General features: G+C 40.6%; 1 protein-coding gene across 4 annotated transcripts in view; it reads right to left on the reverse strand.

The window, feature by feature from the left end:
- CYRIA (CYFIP related Rac1 interactor A) overlaps positions 1–18,790 on the reverse strand; it is a 106,039-nt gene that overhangs the window by 15,147 nt on the left and 72,102 nt on the right. For all 4 annotated transcript variants that reach the window (XM_045979522.1, XM_045979518.1, XM_045979521.1 and 1 more), the window contains 2 exons: positions 13,406–13,485; positions 196–317 (listed from right to left, as the gene is read on the reverse strand). In XM_045979522.1, coding sequence (XP_045835478.1) covers positions 196–317; positions 13,406–13,475 — 192 coding nt within the window. In that variant the 5' untranslated portion in view covers positions 13,476–13,485. The remainder of the gene's footprint in view (positions 1–195; positions 318–13,405; positions 13,486–18,790) is intronic.

An 18,790-nucleotide genomic window follows, 5' to 3' on the forward strand; every position in this document is an offset into this window, starting at 1 on the left:
TGCCGTGTGCTCAGATTAATGTACCAGAATAAAAGGGACCATTCGTACTTATTGAAAACCACATTACCCTCCTTGTTCTTCCTAGTACACTAGGAAATACTAGGGCTATTGCTTAATCTTGCTGGGTGTGTGTGCGTGTGTGGGTTTCCCTTCTCGCCCAGGGGTGCTGTCAGCCCAGTGTTATCACTGGCATACATCTCGGATCTCCGGCCCCGCGCCCTTGTAAGCCTGCAGGTCTGCGAGGATGCTCTCCGAATCCTGGAGGACGGCGCTGATCTGGTTCCATATTTCCCTCTCTCCTTCTGTGGGCTGAGCATCTGAGCAGAAGGGAAACCAAAAGACACAGAGGGCTGATATTTACAAACAGCTTGGAATGAAGATCAGCATTCAGTTCTATCTGCTACACAGTCCTGTTTGATTCCTGCAGGTTTGGTCTTTATGCTTTAAGGTAATAAGCTGCTAGGAAAGGAAACTAACACAACTTCTGCCCATGACTCAGTTCAAGACAGTCATCTGACTCGTACAGGTTACACGGAGCACACTGGAATCACTGCAAACACTTTACTTTTTGTGTAGAACATACTTTTTGCACACCAATTATGTGCCAAGTGATTAACTGGGTGATGAAAGGAATCAGTGTTGTCTTCTGGGGGCCATGTTTAATAGGAGAGGCTACTGAATAATTGTTATGACTAAAAATCTGTGAATCTGAGTGTAGGTGAGAAAAACACTCCCCCCATTACCATAGAAACAAATAAGCTTAAGATATTAGATAATCCTTCAGAGCCATGACAGAGATGTATCTTCCTGGAACACAAAGACAGGGAGAAAGCATTGAGATTTATAATTGAATGTGAACTAAAGAAGTACGTTAGGTTCATTTGATTTATTTATTTGCTTGTTTATTTCCAGTAAGCTCTACACCCAATGTGGGGGTTTGAACTGATGACCCCAAGATTAGGACTTGCATGCTCTATTGACTGTGCCAGGTAGGCAAGCTTTGCTCTCTATCCCAGGAGAGGTGACACATTCTGCTATGACTTAGCCCTGACCCTGATGTGACCAAAGGAGCTGGATGAGTGACATGGGGTGGTGTCACTTCTCTCAGGGTGGCAGAGTTTGGGCTGTGGGGAAGCCCTTCCATCCTACGGTGACCCTCTCGCAGCACAGCAATGGTCTGTGAAACAGGACCCCTCAGTTCCAGCCTTCCTCTCTGGGAAAATGTTTCTTTTGGCAAATGTCCTGGTGTCTTATTAAAAACATTTTTCCTATGGCCCCACTTCACAGGGGTGGGGTGGGATCAGAGAAATCCAATCCATCTTTCCTTCTTCATCTCAACTTAGAAATGTGTTGCTCATTTTCTTCCATAATTTGTTAGTCTTCTTGGATGCCCTATTTTTTTTTTCTTCCCCTCATGGAGCTGAAGTCACTTCTTCATCCAGCTAATGAGTAAGCCCTTGGTGCCGGCAGCATGGCCCCTGCCTTCTGAGAACTCAAGTCACAAGTGGGGTCAACTTCCAAGATGAAGAGTGCTGACTGGGGCGCCTGGGTGGCTCAGTGGGTTAAGCTGGTGCCTTCGGCTCAGGTCATGATCTCAGGGTCCTGGGATCGAGTCCCGCATCAGGCTTTCCACTCAGCGGGGAGCCTGCTTCCCTCTCTCTCTCTCTGCCTGCCTCTCTGTCTACTTGTGATCTCTCTCTGTCAAATAAATAAATAACATCTTTAAAAAAAAAAGAGTGCTGACTGGGAGAAGCTCTAATCTATTTGCCTTTTTTTTTTTCCAAATAGAAAAAAGATTGTGTACCCCTAATTTGGCATGTCCCTATGGAAGTTCATGATTCATCCTACTCTGATTCCCCCGAGCCATGTGATCAGACAGCCAAGGCTAATGAATGAGAATCTGACCCATTAGGCTGCAGGACTCTGGCTTTATCATATTTCATATGATCTTAAATCTCCAGGGTCTGGCACGTAGTATATGCTCAAGAAAGAGTTGCTGAATAAAATACCTGAATGAATGATTACTTCTCATACTATGTCTTATGACTTTTCTGCTTCTGTTTGAACTGGAAGGTTTTTGGAGACACAGTCTATATTTGATCCTCAGTGCCTCCATATGTCCTACCTTTTGGAGACACTCAATCAATATGTCACGACTGAATGAACATATGAGGACATTGACCAGGTGGTAGAGGATGTGGGTGTTTGGAGGCAGTGAAAGAAATAAAGGTCCTACTACTTCTAGATCCTCTCTTCTGTCTCTTCTTTGAAATGGTCTCTATACCGGTAATCTCTTTTCATTGTTAATGTTTTTCTATATGTATATTCATCTACAACCAAATTGGTTATTCACCCTTTCATTAACACTTGTGTTTTTAAATCATCCATCATTCGTCTACAACTTCAATATCTCTTCAGTAGGGTCAACACACTATTAGGATATTTGTTGAGTGAAAAACTACACCTATGTTGACTACCCCAACCCTAAGGCTGCTACCATTTGCTTTCTGGAATATCCCTTTGAGAGGCTTTGGGGTCTTTACGTCTGGTTCTCTCTGTATTCAGATTCAGTAGGTATCTGTGTTTTAAAAATGTATTGTGTCTTCAGATGTCAAAGAGAAACATCTTCAAAAATTAGTGATTATAAAGGTATGCTGATATCTCACCTATCAGAGACCTTCTAAAGTGCCTGCAGAGTGAACAGGAAATCAGATTTATGGGTTTTGTTTTCCTACTTTTAACACAAAGATTGACCCTTACTCAAAGGTGCACACACATACACATGCCCACCAATAATATTACTGATGGACACCAGTCCTTATTTTCAGTTGTAGCCAGTGAATCCCTCAGTGATGTTTCTTCTAAGAATCACATTGCAAAATTCTAATCATTGTCGATTATTCCATCTCCATCGAGAAGAATGGTTACACCAAGCTGGGCTGCTCTTATCTAACAATGAAGCTGTTTAAAAAAAAAACAAAAACCACCCTGTGATTTACACACGCAATTTCAGAAACCAATCCTGCAAGGAGCCCCGGAACAAGCCTATCCAGGCCATTCCCAGACAATGATTTAAACATCTGTTCTGGACTTGCTATTGTGCAAAGTATGAAAATGTATCAAGTGCACTGTGACCTTGAATACATTGTCAAAAACTTGCTGAATTCCAAGTGCCTAGAATTTTTAATGGAAAAATAACCCTCTTGTCAATGAAGATAGTGAGGTGGTATTCATTTTGTTTACAGGGGATCTATTTACCCTCCTTTGGCTCAATTTGCTTGCAACTGTGGATATTAACTGTCAGGATTCTGGTGTCACCAGGTCAGTTGGAAGCTTTGCTATGGAGGCCTGCAATGTTTACTGAAAGCAGAATGCTTCACATTCCACTGGGCGGATGGAGAGGAAGGTAGCCCAGTGTTTTTGTTTGTCAGGAAGGAACATCTTTGGTGAACATACCCTGGGGCATGGCAGCAGGGCTCAAACCAGAGCAGGGCTGTCAAATCAAAGGGTTCTTATTTTTATAAATCAGTCAAGGACATCCTCTGTCTTCACAAGCACGGGGGAACATGCATACCTTCTCCTCACAACCTATTCAGAACTGTACTGGAAAATCTTACAGAATCAAACAAATTAACGGAAGATAATGTGAACTGAGGATGCCATTTATGTGGAGATGTCTTTGGCTTTGAAGGAAGCTGTGGCCTTTCATCCATAGGATATGCTGCTCTCCCTGTACCCAGCGGTGTTATAGAAACCCTGAAGACAATTGCAGCAAAGGGATTTGCCACAGCTGTAAATTAAGTCCCTCGCTCTTCTCCCCCACCACTTCCTTCCCCCCCCACTTCCCCCTTCAGGATAGACTAAGAAACATAACCAATTATCTATGATTAACATTTGGGGATATAAAGTGGTGATGATTTATAACAGAATACCAGCTGCTTGAAGAAACCACATAAAATTGCAAAGGTCCATTGGAAAATGTTAAGTGTGACTGGGCTGACATATTTATTTGCACGGGAACATTAGTCATCCCTTTCCTATGGAAGAGCGAATGAGGGCTTGCAAAAAGCAGGGAGGACTGAGGTTGCTGGAAGGCTCATCTTTTCAACCCCAGGCATGGGATCCCTGTGACATCACAGGAAGAGGAGGGAACTTCAAGGACGCAGAGTTTTGAGACTGGGTCCTACTGCCCCCCTGCCACTTAATGAATACAAGACTTCAAGGCCCCATCCATTCATCTCTCTGGCTCTCAGATTACTTCATGGCAGAGGGAGGGACATGCACAAGAGCCCTATCCCCTCCCTGTACGGTCTTGTAGGGACTATGGCCTGGAGGTTCCTAATGGGATGTTGATGTCGATCAAAAGCACTTAAAAAGAGAGTGCTGGAAATTTAACCAATCACTGGACTGAATCTCTGTGTTGGCATAAATTAATTGCCTCCAGGTCTGTTCTGTTGGTTTTTGCTTGTTTGTTTTATTTGTAAAGTGACCAGAAAACAGCTCTTTTATTTTCCCCCTCTCCTCTCCCAAGATTATCTAGCCATCTCTGAAGAACCTTAGCAGAAGTGAGGGTACCAGGGAAGGGCGGGATGAAAGAAAAGCTCAGTAGAATCACCATATTGTACACCTTAAACCGACATAACACTGTGTGTGAACTATACTGGGATTAAAATTAAAAACTTAATTAAAAAAGAAAAAAGAAAGATGCTCAGCAGTGGCAGGAGGTAGCCTGCTCTACCAAGATCACCCCAGGCAAGGGTTTCAACTGACACTCCACCTCAATTCAAGTAGGTAGGAGACTGTCGTCCTAATAGGTCACAATATCCAGAGCCTTCCTATAAATATAATGGGTGGCTTGGAGGCTTTAGAATTACCTTCCAAACTAGCCCCCACCCCTGCCCCCTGACTACTCTTACTGTTCTTAGTATTCCTATCATGCTCATAAAGGTGGATTTGTCTTATAAGAAGATCATTTCTCAGTTCCTATCTGCCAAGAAACATTTCTTGCTCCCAGCCCTAGAAGCTGTACTTTCTTTTTTTTTTATTTATTTTTTTTTAAAGATTTTATTTTATTTATTTGACAGAGAGAGAGATCACAAGTAGGCAGAGAGGCAGGCAGAGAGAGAGGAGGAAGCAGGCTCCCCGCGGAGCAGAGAGCCCGACGCGGGGCTCCATCTCAGGACCCTGAGATCATGACCTGAGCCGAAGGCAGTGGCCTAATCCACTGAGCCACCCAGGTGCCCCTAAAAGCTGTACTTTCTCTCCTGGCTAGCCTGTCCCTTGCTCTCCCTTCTCTTGTAGGCTTCTGCACTGTGTGTCCTATTGTCTTTTCTATGTGCTTGTGTTTCTCCCCAATACGGTTCTGTAATCCCTGAAGAAGAGGACATGTTTCTCCTAATGTCCCCCCATATTGATGTGCTCTATGTCATCTCCATGCCTCTCTGACCCCTGTTCTGCCTGCTTGATGCTACAATGCAGCAGAGGTGCTGCATATAATTACTGAATTAGCATCAGTACAAAAAAATCAAAATTCCTAAGCAGATACTTCATGTCCAGCTCTATTCCATCCAAGACCTCTCTTCAGGGAAGTTCTTCATGCGGAAGTGAAATGATACCAAAGACATCTAGTTGTGTAAGAAGGAAAGGGGGACACCAAGGCCAGCCACTGTGTCCGTAAATAGAAAAGATCTATTTAAATTGCACACACACACACACACACACACACACACACACACACATTGAGAGTTTAAAGGAAAGGAAAAGGCCACCACACATTGCACTAGGGAGTTCCTAGCAAATATAAAAGCAAATCAGAAAAGAGCACAAGGGTGGAGGGATCTGTGACAAGTGACAAGAGTCTTGAATTCTTCATGAAATGAAGACGACATGTTGAAGATTGATTCTAATACATCAAAGATGTATCTTGCAACAAGCATGGAAGGGCAGAACTAAACAGTCAACAGAAAAGATCAAAGAGAATACCAAAATTATTCTACTTAATCAAAAGGCATAACTATATTAAGAGAGAAAAATACAAGTAGAAATCAATATCAAAATAGGCTCAGATACAAACATTAATTGAATATAAATGGGCTAACGACTCCAATTATAAAGGTAGTTATTATCAGCTTGGATGGAAGAGCTGGAGCCAACTACATGCTGTTTACAAGAAATACGCTGTAAAGATAAAGACACAGACAGGATGCGGAAACATACGTCACACAAACAGCAAGCATAAAAATTGGTATGGTCAAACTATAAAATTCTTAATGATACACTTAACAAAAGATTATGCAAGACTTCTAAAAACTGTACAACATAGCCAAGGGAAATCAAAGAATAGCTAAACAAATGGAAAGGTACAGCATACCTGTAAGTAAGAAGAATCAATATTGTTAGATGTCAGTTCTCCTCAAATTGGTCTTCAGATTTTATATCATTGTAATCAATATCCCAGAAAGGTGATTTTGTAGCAATTGAAGGCTGATTATAAAACTTACTTAGACAAGTAAAGAAACTGGAGTAGTCAAAACAATCTTGAAAAAGAACAACAGATTTGAAGGACTTACCCCTCTTGACTTTAAGATTTGTTATTTGCTATAGTTTGGTAATCCTTGGTGAAAAGGCTCAATAAATCAACGGGGGAGAATAGAAGGCCCAAACATATCACAGTGAGCTGATTTCTGATGATGGCATTCAAGCAATCTACCTGTGCTAGAACAAGTTGATTATGCATGGAAAAATAAACCCAACATCTTGCTCACAAAATAAGCAAAAATTAGTTCAGGATTGGTCACTGTCCTGATGTAATACTTTAATTTCTAGAACTTCCAGAAGGAAACAGTAGAATGTCTTTAGGACCTTGGAGTGGGCCATGATTTCTTACAGAATAGATAGCATGCACTTAGCACAGAAGATAAGCAATCATAAGTCACACTTCATCAAAATTTAAAACTTCTGTTCATGCAAAAATAAGAAAAAAAGAGGCAAAGCACTGAGTGAGTAAAAACATTTGCAAGCTATTATCTCACAAATGACAGGTATCCAGAACACACTAACTCCTACAACTTAGTAATAACAATGAAAAACAACCAAACTCAAAATGGATGAAAGATAAATATATTCTAAAAATGACAAGTGAATATTCAATAAGTACATGCAACAGGGTCCAACAGTCTGAGTTACGATGGAAATGAAAATTAAGCCACAAGGAGAAATCATCCCACAGTCACTAGAACAGCTGAAAGGAAAAAGATTGACAACGCTAAGTTTTGGAGAAGACGTGTTACACCTGAGCACTCTAGACTGCTGGTAGAAATGGAAAATAGTACATCCCATTTGGGAAACAATTTGACAGTTTCTTGAAAAGCTGCATATAACTACTCAACAAGTCTATCTTCCATATGTACACGAGAGAAATGATGCATGCAGATAGTCTACAAGAATGTTCACAGCATGTTACTCCTAGTAGCAAAAAACTGGAAGTTGCCCAAGGTGATCATCAACAGGAGAAGGGATACAAAACTGTCCCACAATAAGAGTATTCAGCAAAAAAGGGAGGAAATTCTGATACATGTAATAACATGGTTGGATCCAAAAAACATTTTGTTAAATCAGAAAAGGGTACCAAAAAAGCATACACTATATAACTCCATTTACATGAAGTTCAAGACTTTAAAGATTAGCTAAATGTATCTTTGAGATACAAATCAGATCTGATCAGTAGTAGTTTCTGCGTGTTGGTTAAGGGCAGGGGACTGACAGAGAAGAGGCATGCTGGAACTCTTTGGAGTGAAATATCCTGTCTTGTCAGAGAGTGTGGCATTGGTCAAAATTGACTGTATTTCAGCCTGTCTAATTCAGCACATGTAAATTATGCCTCAATAAAAATAAATTTAAAAAAATGGAAAAGTCAGGAAAAGAAGAAAAATTATCTATTTTGAGTAGATGGAATGGCTTCTTCTTTCCAGCAGCAAGAAATCGGATTTTCTAAAAGAAGCACTTTTTTTTTTCAGTAGCAGCTTTATTGTGATATAATTCACATGCCACAAAATTCACTGATCCCAAGTATTCAATGACATGTGGTATATTGCCATTGTACAATCATCACCATCACCAATTTTAAAAACATTCTTTTATCCCTCAAAAAATTTGTACCTGTCAGCAATTGCTCCCCATTTCTTCCTAGCACCCTAGACCCAGACCATCACTAATGAACTTTTTATCTCTGTAGATTTGCCTAGTCTAGGCGTTCCCCATAAATGGAATTATACAATATGTGCTCTTTTGTGATTGGCTTTTTTCCACTTAGCAGAATGATTTCAAGGTATCCCTCCATCAGTATTTTACTTTCTATCAATCAGTAATGTTCAAGTGAATGGCTGTTCCATTATGTGTCCATTCATGACTTGATGGTCATTTGGGTGGTTCCCACTTTTTGGCTATTATGAATAATGCTACTGTGAAAATTGATGTCCCAATTTATGTGTGGACCTATGTCTTCATTTCTCTTGGGATGTACGTGGGAGCGGAATCATTGGGTCATAGGGTGACTTTCTGTTTCACATTTGAGGAACTGCCAAACTGTTTTCCAAAGCATCTGCACCATTTTACATTCCCACAGACAGTGTAGGAGAATTCCAATGTCTTTGCATCCTCATCAACACGTTTTATTATAATTTTTTTATGTGTGAAGTGCTCTCTTGTGGTGGTTTTGCTTTACATTTCCCTCTTGACTAATGACAGCGAATGTTTTTTCCTGTGCTAAGAGGTCATTTGTTCATCTTGGCATGAACATCCTGAGGAGATGTATCTACTCAGATCCCAGTGGAATATTTTGATAGATGCAGTTGTTTGGTGAGACAGAGTGTCTTTGAAGCAAGGTGCCCTTGCATAGATTGTCACCTACTGGGACTTGTGCCTGTCTTGGAGACCTTCTACTCCAGAGTGGATACTGGGTGAAGGGCTGAGGAAGCGTGTCACTCCATAGAGTTCAAGTTCTAAGTTACGGCTACCTCTATATCAACTTCCTGGCAAGGGAAAAATAGGGAACCAAAACCTAAAAGGAGTCTTCTGTGACCAATTCTGGAGACCTCAGCTCTGGATCTGGGAACTCAAAAGGCTGCCTGGTCAGCTCTGCTGTCCCAGACCCTAGGGTGTGTTAATGCTTGACTTGAGTGCTTTAGTTAAATATGGTTCCCAAATTTTCTGATTATCAGAACCACCTGGGAAATGTGGGCAAAAGCAGATTCCTGGAACTAGGCCACTGAATCAAAATTTTGAGCTCAGACAACTATGGAAAATCTATATCCACCAGATGTTTCTAATGATCATTTCAGTCTGAGAATCCCTGGAACCATTTCACTGGATGGCTAATGCCCGCTGCTCACTTTGGGTGTCATAATGAGTAGACTCAATTGAACAATTGTCAACAGACCTTCAGGCATATATCTTCCTGTACACGGTCCCCAAAGCCATCGCTCGGGCAAAATTAGGTTGCATTTTATTCCCCTCTCTGTTCCCCAGCCTTCAAAAAGGAAATGGAAATATGTCAAGGAGGCAGAGACAGAAAAAGAAAAAATGTAGTAGGATTAAAAAAAAAACCAACAACAATAAAAGAGATGTTAAATAGTTGTGTAGAAATGTGAGCACAGAGTTTGGAACTCACTGCAAAGGTCAGACAAGGATTTAAATTAAATCTACACAACTGAAAAACCTTAGGACAGATGTGTCTAATTTTGTCTTATATTTTGACCCAGCTTAATTATATCTATTTGACCCAGTTCAATTATATTCCATCACTGACTTCAAAAAGAAGACTCAACACTCAGAGTAGAGGTGCCAAATTCATTTAAGCTGTTGCTACATGCTGTTTGGCCTTCCTTCCTCCCTCCGTTGCTTTCTCCTTAACTCTTTGCAGTCCAGCCTCTATAGGCAAAGGAATATGTCTTGAATCTGTTCTGCCAGTGGCTACAGTAGCTGAGTAGCTCACAGCCCATGCTGCCATTCCCTTTCCAAGCCTTATCTGTCTGGACTGTTTTGCAGCACATGAATCCGTTTACAGTCCCTCCTTCTTTGCTGTCTGTGCTCTCCTGGCTGCCTCGATCTAGCCTGCTCTATTCCATTCCTTCACATGGCCAGCATCTGTTACTAAAGCTTATTTGGTGATCCATTCTCCATGTTCAACATGGGGAGAAGATGCTGGGTTGCAAACCTGAGTGGGGCCCGGACTCTGCCATCATGAGTCTTGGTTTAGTAAGATGTTCTCTTTCCTCTACAATCTAGTCTCTTCTCCTGATCCTCTGACTCATCAGCCTCCTGACAAGCATGAGCATACCTAAAGTTCCCACCTGCCAATCCCTTATCTACTCTCAAGTTTTCCCTCAGGGAGTTCAGCTATTCTTTTTGAAGGCGAACCCCAATTATGGAGCACTTAGCCCTGAGCTTCTGCAACCGCTGTGGTCTAACCCGAGCCAGCCCTCCATTTCTGCCCATACTTCCTTTTAGTGAGCATGAGCTGCTCTGTCTAAATTGGGCCTCTTGCCTTTCTTCAAACATGCCTTCCTATTCTACCCCTACCTACTTCCACTGTTGGAAAACTCCTGTCCCTATACGCTTGTAGAAAAATCACCCATTCTTTAAAGCCCACTCCAAAGGCCACCTTTTGCTAAAAGACTTCTACAATTCCTTCTGTTGTCTTCCGTTTCCCAAAACTAAATGCATGCTCTTTCTTCCCTTTACTCCCCAGACTACAGAGTGGTCTTAAGCCCCTTTATTTTTATCATGTCTTGAAAAATGTGCCTCTATTATCCTGCACACTAGCCTGACATTCCAATGACAGACATTATTTAGCTCTGTCTCCCTGATGTTGCCTGGCTTACGTGGATGTTCGTAACCATATTGCACATACCACTGTTGTGCTGAGTGGATATCTACAGCCTACAGAGAAATCATGGCCACAGCCCACCTTTGCTACCCTCTGGTCCATCACCGTCCTTTTTGGAAAATCACCTTTAGGAAAGAGGATTTTCAGGATCAAGAAAAATGTATTTTTTCCATGAGATGTTATAGTTCATAGATGATGGAGAAGCTCTCTACTCAGGAACAGGATGATGGCTGTCATACTTCTCAGAGGCTGCTTGTGATGGGCTCTTGAGGAGGAGAGCCAGAGACCTGTGCTCCATCCCAGGTCCTTACTCATTCCCTATGTGACATCAGCCCAGCTATTTATCTTTTCTTAGTCTCAGTGAAATAATGTTAACCTTCTCCTCAGGATTGACAGGGAAATAAAAAGTTCCCATACATTTTTTAGTAAATTTCTAGTTTTTTGTTTGTTTGTTTGTTTTCCTTAGATACTACTGCTCTAGTCCTAATGAGCCCCCAGGTATGAGAATCCAGTCCACAAGGAACCTTGCTGAAGATACTATGGCAGATCTACAAATAGAGTTTTTGGTACCATAAAGAACGTCATCAAAATTCAAGATATTTAAATGTCCTTTTTAGCCACAATGACCTTTTTAAAAACAAACAAACAAAAAAAATTAAGAAACTATCCAAAGTACAAGACCGAGCAGATCAGAGTGCTTGGTCTTAGGAGAGAGGAACAGCAACAGATCCTCTGCAACAGCAGTGGGCCAGGGACCCCCAGGGGGATAACCCCAGAAGGCTGGTCCTCTAGAGAACACCCGTTGAAAACCACTGCTTTAAGTCCCTATAGACTGTGATTTTCTCACTTGGAAGACTTTTCAAATTAGACTTGACAAAGAACTCAATATTACTCTTTGTAAAAGCAAGAAAACCACGAATGCAAGAACAGTTAAATAGACAAATGGGGGCCACTGAACGTAGCAGGCATTTGTGAACAGGATGTACGGGCGCATGTGGCATTTAGAGCTTCAGGAAAAGTGCAGGCATTTAGCTCCCCTAGGGGTTTATATGCTCCTCCCCACACATTTTGGGTGAAGGTAAAATACCTTTTCACCTTCACCACTGTTTTGGACCTTGTACATCCTGGACACAACAGTGTAACATGCATGTGACAAGTGGAAGGAATCAACTAAACATGCAGATAGTAATATTAGGGAGATGAGATAATAGGTCATTTATCTCGTAAAATTCTTTAAAGTTATTAATGAATCTTCATTAACAACAAGAGCAACAGCAATGAAGATATGTGTTTGCTAAAGTTACACCAGGAAAAAACAAACAAACAAAACATTCTTTCAATGTGTCGTATCAATCTGGTATTGATCCCAACTATAACACTTAACAAATCCAGCCAACCCACCCAACCCATCCAACCCAATCCAACCCAACCCAACCAAATCCAACCAAATGGCAGCAGCAGAAAATGAGTTGAGTTAGAAGTGAAATATCCTTCATTGAATATAATCTAGAATATGAAATATTTTTTTAGAACATGTGAGCTTCAGGGTCACTTTTCATTTTTAAGGAGCTCTCTTACACTTACTAAAGATTCTGAAAAGACATTTCTAGGGAGCAGTCACCTTTTGCTTAACTGTATCATTGAAGGGTCTTCTAGCATTTACCCAGAAAATCTCTGTTTGCAAGTTTAATCTATGTGTAAGGAAATTCTAACTTATTTTTTAGTATACATAAATACTTGAAAAATTAAAGCTTAATGCAGGTTAAAGTTTGCAACAAATGGTGAATACTGACAAAAAGGACATTTAATGTGCTTGCTATTGTGGAATTGCAATTTAGGAAAAGGGGAAAGTAAAGTGAAGGTGGAAACATAAGCTTAGTTGATAAAACATGAATGTGTCACTCATGTGGAAATATATTCAATCAAGAAAATAAACAAGATAAGAAAAAAAAACAATGTTTCCTCAGTCATAATTCACAGCCATTTCACCTTAGAAAAAAATAAAATTTTTGATAAAAGAAACATAACCTTCAGACAAAAGGAGTATATCTCAAAAGTTTTATATAGTTTTAGATAATCAAATAACATAAACAACAGACAGTAATGACTCAGAAATAAATAATCTATATGCCTATTTTCTAGTTTTGATGATTTTTTCACATCTAGTGATATTTGTTTTATATTAATCTCTGTAAGTTACTACATGTGCTATTTTTCTTTAGAATATGATATAGTGTTTCATAAGATTTATCAAGAAAAATACATGATGATGATAGATGCTAGCTGATGAAAGTAACTGGTTCTATAATCAAAGAAAACCATGGATACATTAAAAAGATTTTCTATGAGATTTTTTAAAAAAATGGGAAAAGAAAGAAATGAAATAATCTTTGAAGACCCAGAAAGAAATGCATAGTGACATTTGGATTTAAGTATCACATAAAATCTTTATGTTATAACTTCTCTATCAACAAGCTATAAAGAAAGCAAACAAGTTCTCATTTAATTTTTGGAACTTACTTTCAAAATCCAGGAAAAAGTGTGGATAATTTTCAATTTCCCTGGTAAGGACTTTGAGCAGGTTTCCCATCCCAGCAAACCTAGAAGAAGCAACACAAAACCAAATACCATTAGCAGGATGAAAAACAGACTTCTTTTTTTTCTCTTCTCCTTCTTGTCCTTCTTCTAAGGAAAAAAAAAGGACTTTTTAAAGGGTTGGACCTATTTTATTACCTTGCATAAATCACACTGGACCCCCACGAAGTTGCATCTGAAGACCAGATATAAAGCATCTCCATACCAAGCAATGACTAATAACTTAGCAACTTCTTCTTGAATCAGGGACAGATAAATAACTCTGAGGTTTTGGCTCTCTAAAAATTAGGGTTATCGGGCCTAAGCCATATAAAGTATGACAGTGAGAAGAATGTCACAAGCTGTCTCTGGAGAATACACTTGTGTTTTACATATTATTCCCTGTAATGACAATTAACCAAAGAACATGCTATTCTAAAAATCAGGTATTTTAGTTATAGGAGACAAAGCTTAGGTATATTCTACATTGTTTACTTCTCCCCTTCACCAGTTCCCTGAATCTTTACAGTTAATACTTTAGTGTTGCTTTGTTTCCTTTTCACCGATGTGGGAACATACCATGTTAATGGACAAGCACAAAGAAGGCATTATTAAAATATCTGTCCAGGGGCGCCTGGGTGGCTCAGTGGATTAAGCTGCTGCCTTCAGCTCAGGTCATGATCTCAGGGTCCTGGGATCGAGCCCCGCATCGGGCTCTCTGCTCCGTGGGGAGCCTGCTTCCTCCTCTCTCTCTGCCTGCCTCTCTGCCTACTTGTGATTTCTCTGTCAAATAAATAAAAAATCTTAAAAAAAAATAAAATAAAATATCTGTCCAGGAAGGAAAGTTTCTTAAAATTTCTGAGGAAAAGAGTTTAGAAAACACAGATTGAGAGCCCCAGGGACCCCTTATGGTCTGTACAGGAAGCCAGATTTCCCAGAAGTTCAACTTCCTGGCAAGTCAGAAAGTCTGATTTTTTGGGACGCCTGGGCAGCTCAGTTGGTTGGGTGTCTGCCTTGGGCTCAGGCCATGATCCCAGAGTCCTCGGATCAAGTCTACATTGGGCTTCTTGCTTGGTGGGGAATCTGATTCTCCACCCTTCCTATTCTTATCCCTGCTCACCTTCCCTCTCTCTCTCTGAAAAATAAATAAAATCTTAAAAAAAAGAAGAAACTCATAATTTGACATTTCAGTGGTAACAAGATTGGCTACTTCATGAAGTGCAAACATGAAAAAGTGTTGCTATTAATCAAAAAACTTATTTTCAATAAAATTACAGTGTAATTGCCTAAGTGGATCAAACCAACAGAGAAATACAGATTTGATATATATTGGCATTCCCATAAAAAAAAGAATAGGGAAAACATAGTTATGTTTAGGTTATTGGCAAAATTTCTACTGCTCTCAGCTTCAGACATTAAATTATCTTCTTCAGGAGGCCTCTGGTCCATTCATTCATTCGGCACATATTCGTGGAGTGCCATTTGATGCTGGGCACTGTGCTCTTTGGAAGGCATTTCTCTAACTCCTGACACAGACCCCTCAGTTTGTAAAGGATCAACCTGAAAAATCACTGGACCAGTAAAAGAAAACCGCAGGGCTGCAGTTTTCTGTGCACGGGGCTTCAGACAGTGTTTATGCTGATACAGGAATTCCTAAAAATACACCACTGTAAGAAAGATGGGAGGAGCAGAGTGCTTTGTGTGAGACAGTATGTAGCCAGAAGTTCCCTTGGATGCAGAAGGCAATATTTGAGTCCTCATAATCCTCTGCTGAGAAAACACTTGCACACATCATCCATGGAATAGACCACTAATAAACTAAAAAGGAGCTTGGGAAGCCCAATTTCCATCCTAGTTCTGTGTTCTGCTACCTCTGTTAGCCAGGACAAGCCTCTTAATCTCTCCAAATCTCAGTCTTTTCATCTGTAAAATGAATTTTTGAAATGTATCTATTTCATCAAGTCCTGAGAATTAATGAGATCCAATTATAAAATGCTTTGCACATCATTTACAGGAAGTACTCAAGAAGGGTGAAGTACTACTAGTATGGATAATGATGATGACAACTGCCAGCATCATCGTTATCATAATTATAACAGCCTTCGGATACTTCGGGTTATCCTATGGAAGATGGGTTAATAGGTTATATGCAGTTCTAGGGAAGAGAGCCAGGGTCACTGAAGAAATAACTGAAGAAGATCTTCACTCATGTCATAAAAAAAAAAATAAATAAATAACCATTCCTGTTGTCTGAGTAGTGAGGGATTTGCCGTGAAAAAGTGAGTTTCCTGTAACTTGTGGTGTTTAAGTACTCTAGCAGCCTGCAAAAATATAGAAATGAATGATATGTTGGGCAGATGGTTGGCCAAGATATGTCTTAGACCTCTGCCATCTTGATGCATCTGGGCATGCACACCCACGTGTGTGCACACACATACACACCTGCCCTTGTGCAGTGGGAAGCAAACACCATGCTTCCCTCTTCCAAAAGAAACTTCCCTATTCTTTCTGTCATTTTCCATGCCTTTACGCACATTTCTATTTAAGATATTTTTCAAGCAAAGCTCTGTATGAGGTAGATTTTGCCAAATTAAAGCTCAGAACTGGTGTAGTCCATTCCTGCCACTGGACAACATTCACAAACCCTCCTGAGTCTCTAAGAAAGAATCTGTATCCAGCTTAATGAACAATTCCAATTCAGACCCAGAGACATTTCTGGTAGGAAGATGATTCTACTGTTTAGCAGCGGTCCCAACTTTCACATAAAATGCCTTAATGGAAGTTAAATATTCTTGATTTTTCCTGGTTTAGCACTATTAATGTGTCGCAAGAGACCTGAATGGATTTAGCTCCCTCCTAAAATTCTGTCTTGTGCGTGATTTTACTGTCAGACTACCTGGGTGGGAAATATGTCAAGCCTTTAAAATTGGTAACAGACTGAAAGGAACACACTCAAATATCAGTCGGCTACAGAATTCTGTCTGTTCAAAAGGTCATTTCAGCTAGCTGGCTGATACGGTCAAACATTTTGCAACATGATTCTAACATCAACTGTGGTCAATTAAGGAACTCCCATTATTCTAGATGTTTCATACTCCCAAAAGGAACTGTCTGGAACGATGACTGTGGGACATTATGTAGCCTCAGGGGTCAAGTCCAGTCCCATGGAACCTGCGTTTCCAGACACACTCTTTGAATAAGTACAGAAAGGTTTGATGCGTCTTGCTCCTCTCTAAGGTCAGCAAGAACTCATGGCAGTGTATTCTGGTTTCAGGTCTGCAAAGTGAGTTAAACATCACATAGACGGTCACTGAGGTGACCTGGGATCCCCTTGGAAGGGACCCTCAACCATGGGGTTTCCACCACTGCCCCAACCATATCCTGCTGGCAGTGACTCTGCAATCTTTGCAAATAGCTCTTCAGTGCATAGAAAATACATCTTTATGCAGCACATTCCTAGTGCAATACTTTCATTCATTCATATGAAGATTCTTAAAAATATTTTATCTTGTTCAATACAAGAACATAAGATACATTATTATACGCTAGTAGAGAATGCAGATCCATAGCAAGAGTGGGGAGAAGAGAAAAATAAAAACAGAATTGGAAGACGAAGGTAGAGCGGCAAGGAGCACGTGAATTATGGGACATCTGGACCGCAAGGTCTTCACGGTCACCGGAGGTGAGTGTTCGATTTCAACCTGGCCAAAGCGAATTTCTGCTGGCCAAAGTGAAGGAGAAAAAATGGTCCTTTTCAAGATATGGTGTCCAGAAAATAAAAACAAATGGGTTATGCTGAAGAAGTAGAGTTTTGCTTTTTTTTATTAAAAAGAAAAAAAGGAAAAATTGATCATCGCTAAGAGGCAGCTGAGACAAAGAGAAATCTCCTGTACCTAAGAGTACACAGAGACGTCATTCGTATCTGAGGAGGAGCCAAGGCTCCGAGCTGCCGGGGGCACAGAAGTGGTTTCACAGCTGAATGGGGGGCAGAGCTGCTTGGCAGGCAGTTTGGGGCTGTGCTTGAGAAAGCGGGAACTCTGGTTTCCACGTTGCATTTGGGTCTGTCCCAAGGAACGCCAGTTACTTGTCATTCTCCTCTATGGTGCGGGAGCTTCTATCAGAATGAATACAGAAACCCAGCAAGTGCTCTGCTTCTCCTAGGAGGATTTTAACCTGAGTGCCTTAAAATGGGGATGATGATTCTGATGATGATTCCTGGCAGTTTCTATAAGTAAATTTCCAGGAATAGGAAAGGCCTCCCCAGTAATGCACGAGGGGGAGGAGAACCAATGTGAAGGAGGGAAGTATAGCCAAAAATGTAGAAGCTGAAGTACTAAAATACTTTACTAGAAATAGAAGTCACAAAGGAGGATGGTAACTGGGACTCCAGGCATAAAAGAGATCAAGTAATAATGTATAAAGCATGCTTCTTACTCAGAAGAGTGTGTTGTCTGTACTGTGAGCTATAGGCTTACTTTACACACACACACACACACACACAGCTCCTTTGGCATCTTCAGAGATCGTTTTAAAGTGAGGCCTTCCTGGGCTTGCTCTAGCTACAGTGTGCGCATCAGGGTTGTGAGATCTGAATTTATTTCTGCGGGAAGAGTCTGGTAGGGGTGCAGCAAGGGAAGAGGACATGGTCTTGGCTATCAGAAGAAGAGAAAGGAAAGGTATACCAGTTGGATAAGAACTTAGGAAGGGGTGAGTCTTTGAAAGACACTCTCTGACTCTTTTACTTGGGAGGTCTCTTGCTTTTGGAGGGTAGTGTTGGAAGGTAATTCTCTTGCCATCAGTTACCACTCTGGATGGCCCTTTGCTCTTAGAGGCACCAGTCTTCTTCCATGGCTGGATTTTCCAGGGCTACCCCTTCTTTACCAAAGCAAAAGTCTACTGGGTTCTTGGCATGTTGACTTTAGCTATTGGCTGGATCTCTTTTCTCACACCATTATAAACTAGGATCCACCGAAAAAGATTAAGACATGGTCTTGAGAATTTAAAGCACAGAGTAGGTCAAAATAACAATATGGCCCACGGGTGTTCTCAAAAGATGGACACCGTAAGTAGTAGATGAAGGAGATCACCCAGAAAATTTTGAAAGAGCTGCACAAATAGAAAGCACCATCCAATTCTCCCACTATTCTGGAGCGATTCATTTCAATTGTGAGTCTTGGGTTCCTCATCTTACAAAATAATCATATAATAACATCTCGCAAGGACTAAATGAAACAGGTGTGAAATGATTGTGCATACTGTAGAATGCCATGCAAATATCACTACAATGATTCAGCATTACAGCTCAGTTTAAGATATTCAGGGAATCAAAGA

The sequence above is a fragment of the Meles meles genome, chromosome 15 (genome assembly GCF_922984935.1).
Source record: "Meles meles chromosome 15, mMelMel3.1 paternal haplotype, whole genome shotgun sequence".
Taxonomy (NCBI): domain Eukaryota; kingdom Metazoa; phylum Chordata; class Mammalia; order Carnivora; family Mustelidae; genus Meles; species Meles meles.